At 36.2% G+C, this 17,756-nt stretch overlaps 1 protein-coding gene across 3 annotated transcripts in view; it reads left to right on the top strand.

The window, feature by feature from the left end:
• TMEM156 (transmembrane protein 156) overlaps window positions 1–17,756 on the top strand; it is a 53,306-nt gene that overhangs the window by 14,046 nt on the left and 21,504 nt on the right. For all 3 annotated transcript variants that reach the window (XR_014812313.1, XM_013978595.3, XM_003128922.5), the window contains exon 2: window positions 16,024–16,293. Coding sequence is in view for 2 of the 3 variants with exons in the window: in XM_013978595.3 (XP_013834049.3) it covers window positions 16,024–16,293 (270 nt within the window). In the remaining variant the exon portion in view is untranslated. The remainder of the gene's footprint in view (window positions 1–16,023; window positions 16,294–17,756) is intronic.

Raw genomic sequence — 17,756 nt, 5'->3', positions numbered from 1 at the left:
GGAAGTTCTATGTATAGATTTCTAAGGTATCTCCAAACTGTTCTCCATAGTGGCTGTACCAGTTTACATTCCCACCAACAGTGCAGGAGGGTTCCCTTTTCTCCACACCCCCTCCAGCACTTGTTTTTTGTGGACTTATTAATGATGGCCATTCTGACTGGTGTGAGGTGGTATCTCATGGTAGTTTTGATTTGCATTTCTCTTATAATCAGCGATGTTGAGCATTTTTTCATGTGTTTGCTGGCCATTTGTGTATCTTCTTTGGAGAAATGGCTATTCAGGTCTTTTGCCCATTTTTCCATTGATTGATTGGCTTTTTTGCTGTTGGGTTGTATAAGTTGTTTATATATTCTAGAGATTAAGCCCTTGTCGGTTGCATCATTTGAAACTATTTTCTCCCATTCTGTAAGTTGTCTTTTTGTTTTCTTTTTGGTTTCCTTTGCTGTGCAAAAGCTTTTCAGTTTGATTAGGTCCCATTGGTTTATTTTTGCTTTCATTTCTGTTGCTTTGGGAGACTGCCCTGAGAAAATATTCATGATGTTGATGTCAGAGAGTGTTTTGCCTATGTTTTCTTCTAGGAGTTTGATGGTGGTTTGACTATTTTTTTAAAAGACATAATTTATACACAATAAAATGGAAAGATCATAAGTGTTCAGTTTCATGAATTTTGACCATTGGGTGTACCTATGTAACTATTGCTCCAAACAAGAATCAGATTTTCATCACTCTTAGAAAGATTCCTTCTGCTCTTTCCCATCAAATCTCCTTTCATCCTCAAGGCAACTTTCTGGCCTACATCATGAAAGTTAATTTTGTCCCTTCTTATATTTTGTAGAAATAGAACAATCACAGAGTATCTGTTTTGGGCCTGGCTTCTTTACTTTAGCATAATGTTTTTGAGATTCGTCCATGTTACTGTGAGTATCAGTAGGTCCCTTCTGTTTATTAAGTAGGTCATTGTTCATATAGACCACATTTGTCCATTCAGCCACTGGATTGTTTCCAGTTTGGGGCTATTATAAATATTTGGCTATGAACATTCCTCTATGATTCTTTTATAAGCTTATGTTTTCATTTCTTTTGGGTAACCATCTAGTAGCGAAATAGCTGATTATATTTATTTTTATAAGAAATCACCAAATGCTTCTCCAAAGTAGTTATACTAGTTGTTTCTCATGGTAAAAATTTCCTATTGTTCTGGATTACATGTAATATACTAGAGCAGTAACATTTAGAAAACATACTATTGAAATAATCCATGCATCTTCCAAGGTTCCCTGACAATGAGTTAACAGAGGAATAGCCTAGGTATTGGGAAAATATGACACAGAGTAGTTTCTGGAACTCCTGTTGTGCGCCAAACAATGAAAATTTTATTTTAAATTCTCACTTTTTAAGGGTCAACAAATGGGTGAATATCTGTTCTTGGAGTCATACCTTGAAAAACATTCCTGGCCCAAAATATCTAAAAATATGATATAAAACATATGGAAAACTTACATAGTTGAACTAATAAGAAATTAGGAAAACTTCTTAAAGACAGAAAATGACTAGAAATTACAAATCTAGGTCGATGAGCAAAAGCAAAGAAATTGGTCACTTCGGGAGTATCTACCAATTCCTGGTGGCTAGAGTCTCAGCTTCACTGAATCGGATATGGGCAGGACAGAAGTCAGCTGTGAGTCTGGGACCTAAAACATGATATGCTCTATGAAAGAGGAATCAGGGAAAAAACCCTTTTGGTCTGTAAGTAACTTTGTTTGTCTACATCCAGGCTCTGGAGAGCATAAAGAACAAAATTCCTCTGAGAGTCTGTGAACACAAGATGGTCATAATTTGGATATTGAGGTGTGAAAAGCCCAATCCAAAATTTTAGTAAAGTGATGTTGGATTAATAGTACCATTAGATATCAAGTAGAGGCAAATACCTATCCTCTCTGGAGAAAAATATCTTCAAACCAGATCTCCAATATTCCTGAATAAGATTCTAAGGAACATGAGCTGCTATCAAAAATCATAAAATATATTAAGACTCCAGTTGACGAGATTCAACAGAAATAACAAATAGAATCAGATCTTTGAAGAATTCAGATATTAGAATTATGAGATGCAAAATCAGTATTTAATTTGTTCCAATACATAAAAAATGGTATCAAAAACATGAGGAAGAAACAAGATTGTTAAATAATTAAGCATATTTGAAAAAGAACCCAACTAGAAATTCAAAATATAAAAATATAATAACTCGAAGTAGAAACACAAGGAATGGAATAAACAGATTAGATGCAACTGAATAATGAACTGATGAAATGGAATACAGATCTAAAGAACACATTTCATAGAACAAAAGAAATAGAAAATATAGAACAAAATTTAATTAGAACTAGCCCTTGGATTTCCTGTGTATCTCACAGCATAACTACTCAGCGTTGCTTCTACAGTAGCTGTGGCTCGATCCCTAGGTCAGGAACTTCCATATGCCGAAAGTGCAGCCACTTGTTTAAAAAAAAAAAAAGAAGAAGAAAAAGAAAAAGCCCTCTATGGGAGAGCAAAGGGAGATATTTCTGGTTAAATCTACAAAAGGAGAGAAGATTCAGAATGGGAAAAATGTTTGTAGATATGTGACTGATAATTTTACAGAAGTGATGAAGGACTCAAATCCTCAGATTCAGGAAACCCAATAAATTCTAGATAGAATAAATAAAAATAAATTCTGTGGAACATGAAAACTATAGAGATCTTAAAAATATCCAGAGATAAAGGCAGATCGTCTTCAAAGGAACAATAATTAGGCTGAGAACTCCCTTTTTTGAAAGCAACAATGACAATCAGAAGGCAAGGGCATATTCTCTGACATCAATCTTACAAATGTTTAGGTCAGTCTCCCAAAGCAACAGAAATGAAAGCAAAAATAAACCAATGGGACCTAATCAAACTGACAAGCTTTTGCACAGCAAAGGAAATCAAAAAGAAAACAAAAAGACAACTTACAGAATGGGAGAAAATGGTTTCAAATGATGCAACCGACAAGAGTTTAATCTCTAAATATACAAGCAACTTATACAACTCAACAGCAAAAAAGCCAACAACCCAAAGGAAAAATGGGCAAAAGACCTGAATAGCCATTTCTCCAAAGAAGATATACAGATGGCCAACAAGCACATGAAAAAATGCTCAACATCCCTGATTATAAGAGAAATGCAAATCAAAACTACCATGAGATACCACCTCACACCAGTCAGAATGGCCATCATTAATAAGTCCACAAATAACAAGCGCTGGAGGGGATGTGGAGAAAAGGGAACCCTCCTGCACTGTTGGTGGGAATGGAAACTGGTACAACCACTATGGAGAGCAGTATGGAGGTCCCTTAGAAATCTATACACAGAACTACCATATGACCCAGCAATCCCCCTCTTGGGCATATATCCAGACAAAACTTTCCTTGAAAAAGACACATGCACCTACATGTTCATTGCAGCTCCATTTTACAATAGCCAAGACATGGAAACAACCCAAATGTTCATCAACGGATGGTTGGATTAGGAAGATGTGGTATATATACAGAATGGAAAACCACTCAGCCATAAAAAAGAACAAAATAATGCCATTTGCAGCAACATGGATGGAACTAGAGACTCTCATCCTGAGTGAAATGAGCCAGAAAGACAAAGACAAATACCATATGATATCACTTATAACTGGAATCTAATATAGGGCACAAATGAACATTTCCACAGAAAAGAAAATTATGCACTTGGAGAATAGACTTGTGGTTGCCAAGAGGGAGGGGGAGGAAGTAGGATGTATTGGGAGCTTGGGGTTAATAGATGAAATCTATTGTCTTTGGAATGGATTAGCAATGAGATCCTGTTGTGTAGCACTGGGAACTATGTCTAGTCACTTATGATGGAGCATGGTAATGTGAGAAAATAGAATGTGTACATGTATGTATAACTGGGTCACCATGCTGTACAGTAGGAAAATAAATTGTATTGGGGAAATAATAATTAAAAATAAATTAATTAATTAAAAAAAGAAGACAATGGCATAATGACTGCAAAGTACTGAGGCAAAATTATTGTCAGTCTAGAATTGGTGAGATGTACCTTTTCAGATAACCAAAAACAAAAGTTTACAATCAGAAGATCCTAAGTGAAGGAAATGCTAGAGAATTAATTTCAGGAGAAAGAATATAATCCCAGCAGGAAGGCCAGAGATGCAAGAAGAAATGGTGGGGAAAAAACCCTCAACAAATATAAACATTAGTAAATATAAATAAATATTAACTGTATAAAAAATTAACTACTAATTTATGCATCAGTGAAAAAAATAAGATAGAATTGAGATGTTCAAAGACAGTACAAAAAGGAAAATCTACAAGCCAATCTCATTTATAAACATAGATAAAACATATTTAAACAAAACATTAAGAATCTGATTGCAGCAATGTATAAAAATGATCAAATTAGGTTTACTCTTGGAATGCAAGATTGAATTAGCATTAGAAAATCTAATAATGTAATTCATTTCATTAACTGATTAAAGAATACAGACCATATAATCATCTCTATAATTGTTGAAAGAGCATTCAATTATTTTCAACAGCCCTTACAATTAAAAACTCTTATCAAACTAGGAATTGAACTTCCTTAAACTGAAAGAGGGTCTCTAAAAATGATTATATCATTCTCAGAAATGAACATCATAAACCTTCTTTTCAAAATCAGCAGCAAGGAGTTCCCACATTGGCACAGCAAGTTAAAGATCTGCATTGCTGCAGCTGTGGCATAGGTCTCAGCTGTGGTTTATTATTTTATTTTAAATTAAAAAACATTTTTTTTTGTCTTTTTAGGGTTGCATCAATAGCATAGGGAAGTTCCCAGTCTAGGGGTTGAATTGGAGCTGTAGCTGCCAGCTATGCCACAGCCACAGCAATGAGGGATCCAAGCCATGTCTGCAACCTACACCATAGCTCACGGCAACACCAGATCCTTAACCCACTGAGCAAGGCCAGGGATTGAACCCACATTCTCATAGATACTAGTGGGGTTCGTTACCACTGAGCCATGAAGGGAACGCTCTCAGCTATTGTTTAGATTCATCCCTGGCCTGGAAATTTCCATATGCTGTGGTTGCAGCCCCCCCCCCCCCAAAAAAAAGATCAGGATCAAGCAAGGCTGTCCATTTCCAATAATTCTAGTTGTCATGGTACTAGAGGTCCTAGTTAGTGCAGTAGACAAGCAAAAGAAATAAAAACTGTAAGGATTGAAAAGCAAGAAATAATGATGTCAGTATTTGCAGTTAATATGCATATCTGCATAGAAAACATAAAAGATTTGTAGGAAAAAAATAAAAGGAATAAGGAAGTTTACAAAGTAGTAAAAATCAAATTGATATTTAAGAGTCAATTGTGTTTCCACATCCTACTAACAAACAGTAAACATGTTTCTTAAAAGATACTATTGGCAATAGAAACAAAAAGTAGGGTACCTAGGAGAATATCTAATGAGAGATATATAGGACCATAATGGTGAAAATTTAGAAACTTTAATAAAAGTTATCAAAGAAGACCTCTATAAACAGAGAGAAAGAAATGAGTGATAAGAGAAACTCAGTATCAATTAAATTAAATTTCTGTCTTCAATTAAATTTGACATTCAAGTCAGAATCACAACTGGGCTCTTCACTAAACTTAGCCGATTATAAATTTATTGGGAGTTCCCATCATGGCGCAGCGGAAATGAATCTGACTAGGAACCATGAGGTTGTGGGTTTGATCCCTGGCCTTGCTCAGTGGGTTAAGGATCTGGCATTGCCATGAGCAGTGGTGTAGGCCGCAGACGTGGCTCGGATCCAGCATTGCTGTGGCTCTGGCCTAGGCTGGCAGCTACAGCTCTGATTAGACCCCTAGCCTGGAAACCTCCACATGCTGCAGGTGCAGCCCTAAAAGGACAAAAGACAAAAAAAAAAAATTTTATTGGAAAGAGCAAAAGGCCAAGAATTGCTGAGATATTCCTAAAGAAATTGGGCAGATGAGGGGAATTTTCTTATCAGTTATAAAAGCTTTACAAAGCAAAAGTAATTAAGTCAGTAAGATATCTGTGCCAAGATAGAAAAATGGACAAACAGAACAAAATGGAGAACCCAGAAACACAATCATGGATACTTGATAGATGACAGAGGTGTCATTACAGACAATGGGGAAAATACAGACTGCTTAAAAATTGCTAGTACAAAGGATTATCATGTATGGAAAAAAATTAATTTGGTTTCCTACTTCACACTGTACACAATTCCAGATAGATTAAGAACTTAAATGTAAACAGCAAAACTTTAAAACTTTTAGAAGAATATATGGGTGAAGATCTTGTTAAAGGAGAAGGATTTCTTAAACAAGGCACAAAGCACAAATTGTAAAGAAAATAATTGATAAATTCAACACATTCAAATTGAGAGCTTCTTTTAACTAAAAGTGTATAAAGAAAATGAATAGACAAGGTATAAAAACTATGAGAAAATATCTTGATAAAAAATATAAAGAACTTCTTCAAATGTTAAATAAAGTTAAAGAACTCCTAAACATTAGTAAGAAAAAGATAAACTGCCTCACAGAAAAATGGAAAAACAGAAAGAATAGGGAAAACTAGGAAAATACACTTTTAAATCATGATGAGAGTCTATTTAACATTCACCAAACTGTCAAAACTCGAAAAGCATTGGCCAAGGTATATGGCAATGGGAACCTTTATACACTGCAGGTGGGAGGATAAAATGGTACAACTACTTGGTATAATAATTTAGCATTTTCTAGTAAAATCAAAGATGTGCATACTAAACACCCAGCAATTTTCATTCAGTATGTTTGTTAGAGAAATGTCTATATTTGTATAGCAGGAGACATGTCCATGAATATTCATAGCAGCATTATTTAAAAATAAGCTAACATAATTTACATATAATAAAACACTGCCACTTTTAAGTATTAAGTTAGAGATTTGATGAAGGTTTACAGCAATGTAACTACCACCACAATCAAGGTATTTCAATACCTCTGAAATATCCCTCTTTCTCCTTTGCAGAAGAACCCTTCTCCTACTATCAATATAGTTTTCCATTTCCTAGGGTTTCCTATAAATGGAATCAGAGAGTTCCCATTGTGGCTCAGTTGTAAAGAACCTGACTAGTATCCATGAGGACACAGGTTTGATCCCTGGCCTTTCTGAGTGGGCTAAGGATCTGTATGGCATAGCCGTGAGCTGTGGTATAGGTCTCAGAGGCAACTCAGATCAGGCATTGCTATGGCTGTAGTGGAGGCTGGCAGGTGCAGCTTCGATTCGACCCCTAGGCTGGGAACTTCCATGCTGAGGGTGTGTCCCTAAAAAGACACGCACACACAAAAATGGAATCACACCACATGTAGTCATTGTGTCTGGCTTCTTTCCCTTGGCATAATGCATTTTAAGATTTATCTGTGCTAATAAACCCAAGGAGGAACACCCGAGACACATATTAATCAAACTGACCAAAATGAAAGACAAAGAGAAAATCTTGAAAGCAGCTAGGGAAAAGAAACAAGTAACATACAAGGGAACCCCAATAAGGTTATCAGCAGATTTTTCAACAGAAACTCTGCAGGCCAGAAGGGAGTGGCATGATATACTTAATACGATGAAAGGGAAAAACCTCCAACCAAAATTACTCTACCCAGCAAGGCTCTAGTTCAGATTTGAAGGAGAAATCAAAACCTTCACAGATAAGCAGAAGCTGAGAGAATTTAGCAACACTAAAGCAGCCTTACAACAAATACTAAAGGAACTTCTATCGGCAGAAAAGAACAAGAGAAGAAGGAAAGAAAAAAGAGCAGCAAAAACAAATCCAAAGTAACTAATGAAATGGCAATAAGAACGTACATATCAATAATTACCTTAAATGTTAATGGACTAAATGCCCCAACCAAAAGACACAGACTGGCTGAATGGATACAAAAACAAGACCCATATATATGCTGTCTTCAAGAGACCCACTTCACTTCTAGGGACACATACAAATTGAAAGTGAGAGGATGGAAGAAAATATTTCATGCAAACAAATCTAAAGAAAGCTGGAGTAGCAATACTCATATCAGACAAATAGACTTTAAAATGAAGAATATTTTAAGGGACAAATAAGGACATTACATAATGATCAAAGGATCAATCCAAGAAGATGATATAACAATTTTAAATATCTATGCACCCAACACAGGTTCACCACAATATATAAGGCAACTGCTAACAACCTTAAAAGGAGAAATCGACAATAACACAATCATAGCGGGGGGACTTTAACACCCCACTTACAGCAATGGACAGATCAACCAGACAGAAAATCAATAAGGAAACACAGGCCCTGAATGAAGCATTAAACCAGATGGACTTAATAGATATTTATAGGACATTTCATCTAAAAGCAGAAAAATACACATTATTCTCAAGTGCCCATGGAACATACTCTAAAATTGATCATATCCTGGGCTACAAATCCAACCTCGGTAAGTTTAAGAAAATTGAAATCATATCAAGCATCTTTTCCAACCACAATGCTATACGACTGGAAATCAACAACAAGAAAAAAACGGCAAAAAACACAAACAGGTGGAGACTCAACAACATGCTACTGAACAACCAATGGATCACTGAAGAAATCAAAGAGGAAATTAAAAAATACCTAGCAGCAAATGACAACGAAGATACGACACTCCAAAACCTATGGGATGCAGCAAAAGCCATTCTAAGAGGAAAGTTTATAGCAATACAAGCCCACCTCAGGAAACAAGAAAAATCTCAAAGAAACAAGCTAACTTTACATCTAAAGCAGCTCGAGAGAGAACAGATAAGACCTAAAGTTAGTAGAAGGAAAGAAATCATAAAGATCAGAGCAGAAATCAATGAAATAGAAACAAAGAAAACCATAGAAAAGATCAATGAAACAAAAAGCTGGTTCTTTGAAAATATCAACAAAATTGATAAACCACTAGCCACACTTATCAAGCAAAAAAGAGAGAGGACTCAAATCAATAAAATTAGATATGAAAAAGGAGAAGTAACAACGGACATCACAGAAATACAAAGGATCATAAGAGACTACTATATGCCAATAAAATGGAAAACCTAGAAGAAATGGACAAATTCTTAGAAAAGTACAATCTTCCCAGACTAAATCAAGATGAAATAGAAAAGATGAATGGACCCATCACAAGAACTGAAATTGAAACTGTGATTAAAAAACTTCCAACAAACAAAAGTCCAGGACCAGATGGCTTCACGGGAGAATTCTATCAAACATTTAGAGAAGAGCTAACACCTCTACTTCTGAAACTATTTCAAAAAATTTCAGAGGAATTCTATGAGGCCACCATCACCTTGATACCAAAACCAGACAAAGACTCCACAAAAAAAGAAAACTACAGGCCAATTTCACTGATGAGCATCGATGCAAAAACCCTCAACAAAATACTAGCAAACCATATCCAACAATACATTCAAAGGATTGTACATCATGATCAAGTGGGATTTATCCCAGGGATGCAAGGGTTCCTCAATATCCGCAAATCCATCAGGGTGATACACCACATTAACAAACTGAAGAATAAAAACCATATGATCCTCTCAATAGATGTGGAAAAAGCTTTTGACAAAATCCAACACCCATTTCTGATAAAAACCCTTCAGAAAGTGGGCATAATGGGAACCCACCTCAACATGATAAAGGCCATATATGACAAACCCACAGCAAACATCATTCTCAATGATGAAAAGCTGAAAGAATTCCCGCTGAGATCAGGAACAAGACAAGGATGTCCGCTCTCGCCACTACTCTTCAACATAGTTCTGGCAGTCCTAGCCACAGCAATCAGAGAAGTAAAAGAAATAAAAGGAATCCAAATTGGAAAGGAAGAAGTAAAACTATTCCTATTTGCAGATGACATGATACTACACCTAGAGAATCCTAAAGACTCTACCAGAAAACTGTTAGAGCTCATCCACGAATTTGGCAAAGTCGCAGGATACAAAATCAATACACAGAAATCGATGGCATTTCTATACACTAACAATGAAAGAGCAGAAAAAGAAATTAGGGAAGCAGTCCCATTTACCATCACATCCAAAAGAATAAAATACCTAGGAGTAAACCTACCTAAAGAAACAAAAGACCTGTACTCTGAAAACTACAAGCCACTGATGAAAGAAATCAAAGAGGACACAAACAGATGGAAAGATATACCATGCTCGTGGATTGGAAGAGTTAATATTATCAAAATGACTATACTACCTAAGGCAATCTACAGATTGAATGCAATCCCTATCAAATGACCAAGGACATTTTTCACAGAACTTGAACAAAATATGTTAAAGTTTGTTTGGAAGCACAAAAGACCCAGAAGAGCCAAAGACATCCTGAAAAAGAAAAATGGAGCTGGAGGAATCAGGCTCCTGGACTTCAGACTTTACTACAGAGCAACAGTCATCAAAACCATATGGTAATGGCACAAAGACAGAACTATAGATCAGTGGAACAGGATAGAAAGCCCAAAATTAAACCCACACACCTACAGCCAACTAATCCATGACAAAGGAGGCAAGAATATACAATGGAGAAAGGACAGCTTGTTCAATAAGTGGTACTGGGAAAACTGGACAGCCACATGGAAAAGAATGAAATTAGAACACTCCCCAACACCGTACACAAAAATAAACTCCAAATGGATTAAAGACCTAGATATAAGACCAGACACTATCAAACTCCTAGAGGAAAACATAGGCCAAATACTCTCTGACATAAATGACAGCAACATCTTCTCAGATCCACCTATCAGAGTATTGACAATAAAAAGAAAAATATACAAATGGGACCTGCTCAAACTTCAAAGTTTCTGCACAGCAAAGGAAACCCTAAACAACACAAAAAGACAACCCACAGAATGGGAGAAAATCTTTGCAAGTGAATCCACTGACAAGAGATTAATCTCCAAAATTTATAAACACCTTCTGCAGCTCCATACCAAAAAACAAAACAAAACAAAACAAAACAACAAGCCTATCAAAAAATGGGAAGATCTAAACAGACAGTTCTCCAAAGAAGACATGTAGATGGCCGAGAAACACATGAAAAGATGTTCAGCGTCACTCATTATTAGAGAAATGCAAATCAAAACCACAATGAGGTACCACCTTACACCAGCCAGAATGGCCATCATCCAAAAGTCTACAAACAATAAGTGCTGGAGAGGGTGTGGAGAAAAAGGAACCCCAGTACACTGTTGGTGGGAATGCGAATTGGTAAAACCACTATGGGAAATAGTATGGAGGTACCTCAAAAGACTAATATAGAACTATCATATGATCTAGCAATCCCACTCCTGGGCATATATCCTGATGAAACTTTCATTCAAAAAGATACATGCACCCCTATTTCATTGAAGCACTATTTGCCATAGCCAAAACATGGAAACAATCTAAATGTCCATCGAGAGAGGAGTGGATCAAGAAGATGTGGTACATATACACAATGGAATATTACTCAGCCATTAAAAAGAATGAAATACCAGCATTTTTTGCAACATGGATGGACCTAGAAACTATCATGCTAAGTGAAGTCAGCCATACAATAGACACCAACATCAAATGCTTTTACTGACATGTGGAATCTGAAAAAAGGACAGACTGAACTTCTTTGCAGAACAGATGCTGACTCATAGACATTGAAAAACTTATAGTCTCTAGAGGAGACAGTTTGGGGGGTGGAGGGATGTGCTTGGGCTGTGGGATGGAAATCCTGTGAAATCAGATTGTTATGATCATTAGACAACTACAGATGTGATAAATTCATTTGAGTAATAAAAAATAAATTAAAAAAGTTTTATCTGTGCTGTTGCTTGTGTGATTATTTTCTTCCTTTTTGTTTGTAGTAGTATTTTGTTGTATGGATATGTCAGGAATTATTTATATATTCACTAGTTGTTGGACTTTGGGATTTTTCCAGTTTTTGGATATGTTAAATTTTAATTTATTTATTTGTCTTTTTTCTGGCTGCACCCGCCAGCTTATAGCAATGCTGGATGCTTAACCCACTGAGCAAGGCCGGGGATTGAACCTGCATCCTCATGGATGCTAGTTAGATTCGTTTCTGCTGAGCCACAATGGGAATTCCTATGATAAATTTTAAAAGTGCCAGGAAAATTCATGCACAGGTATTTGTGTGGATATATGTTTTTATTTCTCTTTTGTTTACTCCCAGGAGTAGAACTGTTAGGTCATGTGCTAAGTATATGTTTAACTTAAAAAAAATAAAAATGTTTTCCAAAATGGTTGTAACTATTTTACATTCCCACCAGCAATGTATGAGAGTTATAGCACATAGCAATATTATGCAGAACAGCAAAAATAGGGACAACCCAAATGCTGTCTGAATAATAAATAAATTGTTGTATATTCATTCAAAAGATAGCACAAATAGGTGTTCCTGTCCTGACACAGCGGAAATGAATCCAACTAGAAACCATGAAGTTGTGGTTCAATCCCTGCCCTTGCTCAGTGGGTTAAGGATTTGGCGTTGCCCTGAGCTGCGGTGTAGGTTGCAGAGGTGGCTCGGATCCAGCATTGCTGTGGCTGTGGTGTAGGCCAGCAGCTGTAGCTCCAATTGGACCCCTCGCCTGGGAACCTTCCTATGTCTTGGGTGCAGCCCTAAAAAGCAAAAACAAAACAAAACAAAGATAACACAAATAGTTAACTACAGTTATATGTAGCAACACGACTAAAACATAACAAGCAAAAAAAGCAAATCATAGATGAATACACACAATAGAGTCCATATATGTGTATACAATATGCTAATGAACAATGCTGTTTAGGAATATATACATGTTGTAAAGATAAAGGAGTGATAAACACACTATTTGTGATAGTGTTAACTTCTGGGAAAGAAGGAGTGTGTTGGCGTGGGGAGAGAGAGAGTGCTTCAGAGATGTTGCTACTATTGTTTCTTAATCTGATAGGTACATGGATGTTTGTTTATTTTTATTACTCTTTGGCTGGCACAATACATTTTACATGTGCTTATATATGATATGTGTTCACAACAAAAGTTAAAAAAGAAAATAAAGGGAGTTGATGTTTCTTTAGCCTTACTCTTTGCTTTTCTTTAAAAAGAAAAAAAATAATTGATCCAGGCATTTGACCTATACTGTAACCTATTTTCCTAATTCTATTTAGTATTCCCTATCTTTACCCTAAGAGATTGCGGTCTTAGTACTGGAGTGATTCTGGAATGCATTTCTATCTCTGGGAGTGAGAATTTAGATGTCTGATTCTCAGCAATATTAATGGCAGTAGTTAAAGTCATAAATCCTTGTTTATGAAGATGAGACTTCAGCCCACCTGAGAACAAAAATGATTGCGTAGAATTCATTTATTTCTTAAAATTATACCAGGAAAGGATGTGTCCTCTATTTATTTCTTTCCTAATTGAATTATTTAAAACTCATCATAAAATGACCTCATAGCCAAATATAAAGGCTATATCATCAATTCTAGAAAGCCAAGTCTGTCACTCATTGAATAAGAAGACTGCAATATTGACAGTAAAAATTGCTCTATCTCCCTTCTAGGTCATAACACAGGAATATAAATTCGAGAAGTTGAAAATTTCATAAGATGAAAAAATGCCAGGGAGGACAATGGAAAGATGGCAAGGAATAAGTTTTGAATGTGTTTTAGTTAATATCAAAAAGCTGTAGATTATAGAGTTCCATTGGATGGTGCATTCCTACCTTCTTCTTGGGACATTATAATAGAAGACAATCTTTTTTTTTCTTTTTTTATGGCCTCATGGTGGCACATGGAAGTTCCCGGGCCAGAGATTGAATCTGTGTGGCAGCTTTGACTTTTGTCGCAGCTGCAGTAATGCCAGATCTTTAACCCACTGTTTGACCCACTGTGTTGGGCCCAGGATTGAACCCGTTCCTCCGCTGCTGCAGTTGGGTTCTTTTGCTTGTTTTGTTTTTTATAATGATTTTTACTTTTTCCATTATAGCTGGTTTACAGTGTTCTGTCAATTTTCTACTGCACAGCAAGGTGACCCACGCAGTCGGATTCTTAACCCACTGCACCACAATGGGAACTCCGAGACAATCTTTAAAAAATTAGTTACAATTTGATTACAACTTTGTTTACAAGTATATTGAGACAGTACCAAATTGAATAAAACACAGCCTCCACCTCCTAAAAATGTGTTCATAGCTGGAAATTACATGTGAATTATTACAAAAAGCAATTTCAAATGTAGAGTACCAGTAAATGAGCCTTTAATTTATTAAATAATAAAAATACAGTCATCAGTAATGATACATTATGAAATTATTATCAAAGTACAAATTTCATAAGTAAAATAAATACTTGCACATCAAGCAATAGCTTGATTTTAAGTTTGATTCAAGATGTAGGACTAGGGGTAATTATTCCTAAAAAGGTAGTAATTCTTTTGTTATACTCCACATTATTTAGAAAATTTTAAAAAAGATTTTTGCTGCATATGATTATATGAGCAATGGTAAGAAAGCCACATAATGGTGGAATTGAGCAAGTCAGTTATTTTTTCATTCTAGTAAATGACGGCCGGACTGAGACTACCAGAAAGAGGTTACTCTTCCTTAGTTTATCATTACTGCTCTATAGGGATTCCCAGTTTTTATAGAGTGAGCTTTAATTACTTGTAAGGATTAAATCATAGTTAATCCTATCTTAAATAAAGGATGAATTTTTAATTTTTCCTTTGTAATATGAGTTTGCATTTTAATAATATACATTTGAACAATTTTCAAAAGTGTTTACATGTGGGTTGTACTACTTGATGCTACTATAAGCCCAGGAGGTTAGAGGATCTAGTTATTATATCTGCTTTGTTAATGAGAAAATGAGACTCATGGAAACTAAGTAAATGGTTCAATTATCTTGGCTGATAACACATGCACCCCTAGAGTCTTTGTCTTTTATTTTAAACTCGGTTTTCTTTCTAGTAGTCCATTATTTCCATATCTGATCTTTTGTCTTCAGACAAACCTTAAAATTGTGATGTCATCCTGTTAGATTTCATTTTTGGAGATTCAGGTTTGTTGGAATAATAGTCAAAGGTATCGGTTGCTAATCCCTGGGCCATAAGTGTTACCTTAGAAGGAGAAAGGGTCTCTACAGGTGTGATTAAGGTAAGGCTCTTGAGCTGGAGAGAGTAGCCCGCCTTATGCAGGTGGGACCTAAAGCTCATTACAAGTGTCCTTGCAAGAAAGAGGCAGAGGGAGGCTTGACCCAGACAGAACAGTAGAAGAGGAGACATAGAGGAGAAGGCAGTGTGTGACTATGGAGGCAGACATGGAGTGATGTGGTCCCAAGGCAAGGAATGCCAACAGCCACCAAAAGGTGGAAGAGAGTCAAGGAACAGATTCTTTGCTAGGGCCTTCCGAGGGAGACCTAGATATTAGACCAGCAAAACTGGAACTGAACTTCTGGCCTTCAGAATGATAAAAGAATACATTTCTCTTGTTTTAAGCCATCAAGATTATAATAATTTGTTACAGATTATAATAATTTGTCCCTCAGAAACTTGAGCAGAGATGTTCAATTTTCATTCCCTGGTTCAACTCCATGCAGTTGCCTTGAACCTCTATTTCGGAACAGATGGATTCAGAGGAACCTATGGTTTGTCCATTAAAACTTTCTCGGAAGAGAGAGTGGTTAAAATGCTAGGGTTTCCAAGAACTTCTCAGCAGGGGCTTCTCTGAAAATTAATAGGGAAGGTTGGCAAATTGTAGAAAGAAACATTTAAATGGAGTAGATATTGTTAATTCACCTTGAAGCAAAATCTTGTTGCTGATAAACTGAAATGTACTAAATCCGCCTAAGAAAAACTTGGAGCTTATTGTGTATTTGTTTCAATGTCCCAAATTCAAAATTTCGCAATAAAGTTTTTTTTTTTCTTTTTCCTTTATAGGAAACTTGTTGGAGCTATCATGCCTAGAAGTGTGTTTACAACCTAATTTTACCCATTCATTCTCTTATTTAAATTTTTCTTTTGTGACTTTTCTGCAACCAATAAGAGAAACTCAGACTGTTATGGGAATCTTTCTAAATCACTCCAGCTTTCAAAACCTCACTGGGATTTGCCAAGACATCACACGTGAATTTAAAATGTGCTCTTCATGTTTGGCTTGTGAGTCCAAAGGAAACATGGATTTTATTTCTCAGGAACAAACATCAAAAGGTAAATGCAAAAGGAAAGTGGGGATAAAATGCATCCAGAATGAATTAATTTTATTCCATTAAAAAAAAAGCCTTAATAATACATCCAGGTTTAAGTCCAGTGGCGCTGGAACACTCAGTCGTGTGGTGCTTGACGAGGGACTCACAGGATTTGGGATATTAACTTGTTCTTGGTTTACTTTTATTTACTGAAAACAAAATATCTGTGCTTAAATTACATCAAAATGCCACTGGGTATAGGATTATTTAGCCTGCTCTCTTCAAAGGTATTGAAAAAAATTATAAGTAAACCTGTAAGTGCTTATATAAAATCACACTTTGATTCCTCAAGGAGTCATTGAATCCTTGATGCATTTGTACCTACTCATGCCCAACATTCATCCACTAATATGGATCTATCTTTTTACTTATTCAATTATCCAGGGAGTCCCTTGATGGCAGGAACTTTGTCTTTGTTCACGGACATTTCTAAATTTTAGCATAATGTCTGATATGAGGCACTTAATAGATACTTGTTTAATGACTGAATTGAACAAATAAAAGAATGTTAACTGTAATGTCTACCTAGACCTTGCATTTATTATGAGATCAATATATATTATTAAATCAATTTGCATCATTGAGAAACCAGATCATTGATTTACAGTTATAAAATATACTAGTAGCCTCAAGCCCAAGCATCACATTTTTTGCAATACCCATTCAGTGAAATTGCTTCCTGAATCACCTCCTACTGGTGTTTTTTCCATTCTTGCAGAAGGGGAACAAGATCTCTTGGTATTGACTTTGGATGAAGCACAGTAGCTATATCTTTTTTTGAGTTCTTATTCAAGTAGTACTGTAACTGGGTCAAATTCACCGGAAAGCAAATTGGGGAAATACCTTTATCATGATAGAGAACTAGGAAGTGTTTCAGGAATTGGTAGCTTACAGATGCTGCCTCCTTAAAAAATAAAGCAGTGCAGTGATAAGTTATTCCAGTTGCTATGGCTGTGTAATAATCACCCCAAACTCAGTGGCTCTAACGACAGCAATCATTTTATTCTTTTTTTCCCCTCCCTCCCTTCCTCTCTTTTCCTTCTTTCTTTTTTTCACTCTCTTTCTCATGGGTCAGGGATTCAGAATGGGCACAACTGGACATTTCTGGCTTGGAGCAGTTCACACAGCAGGAGTCAGGCAGTGACTGGAGCGAAAACAGAAGAGGGGCTGGAGTAACTAGAGGCAGTGGGCATTTCTCTCTCGTCATGGACTCTCAGAGTTTTTCTACGTGGTCTTTCCACTTGGGTTAGTTTGGGCTTCTTCACAGAATGATGGCTTAAGTTGTTGAACTGGTACTTCGTGGTTCAAGGCTCCTACATTAGTGATCCAAAGAACAAGGTGGAAATTGCTTTACCTTTTCTGGCCTCATCATACAATATCACTTGCTCTACATTTGATTGGTTACAAGCATGTGAATCCTTCCAC

This window comes from Sus scrofa, chromosome 8 (assembly GCF_054392235.1).
Source record: "Sus scrofa isolate SSC_HxYL_T2T_F1_AM1 chromosome 8, Sscrofa_HxYL_maternal_Yorkshire_Landrace_v2.0, whole genome shotgun sequence".
Taxonomy (NCBI): domain Eukaryota; kingdom Metazoa; phylum Chordata; class Mammalia; order Artiodactyla; family Suidae; genus Sus; species Sus scrofa.
The sequence above is the reverse complement of the archived record's forward strand: the minus strand, read 5'-3'. Positions and strand labels throughout refer to the sequence as shown.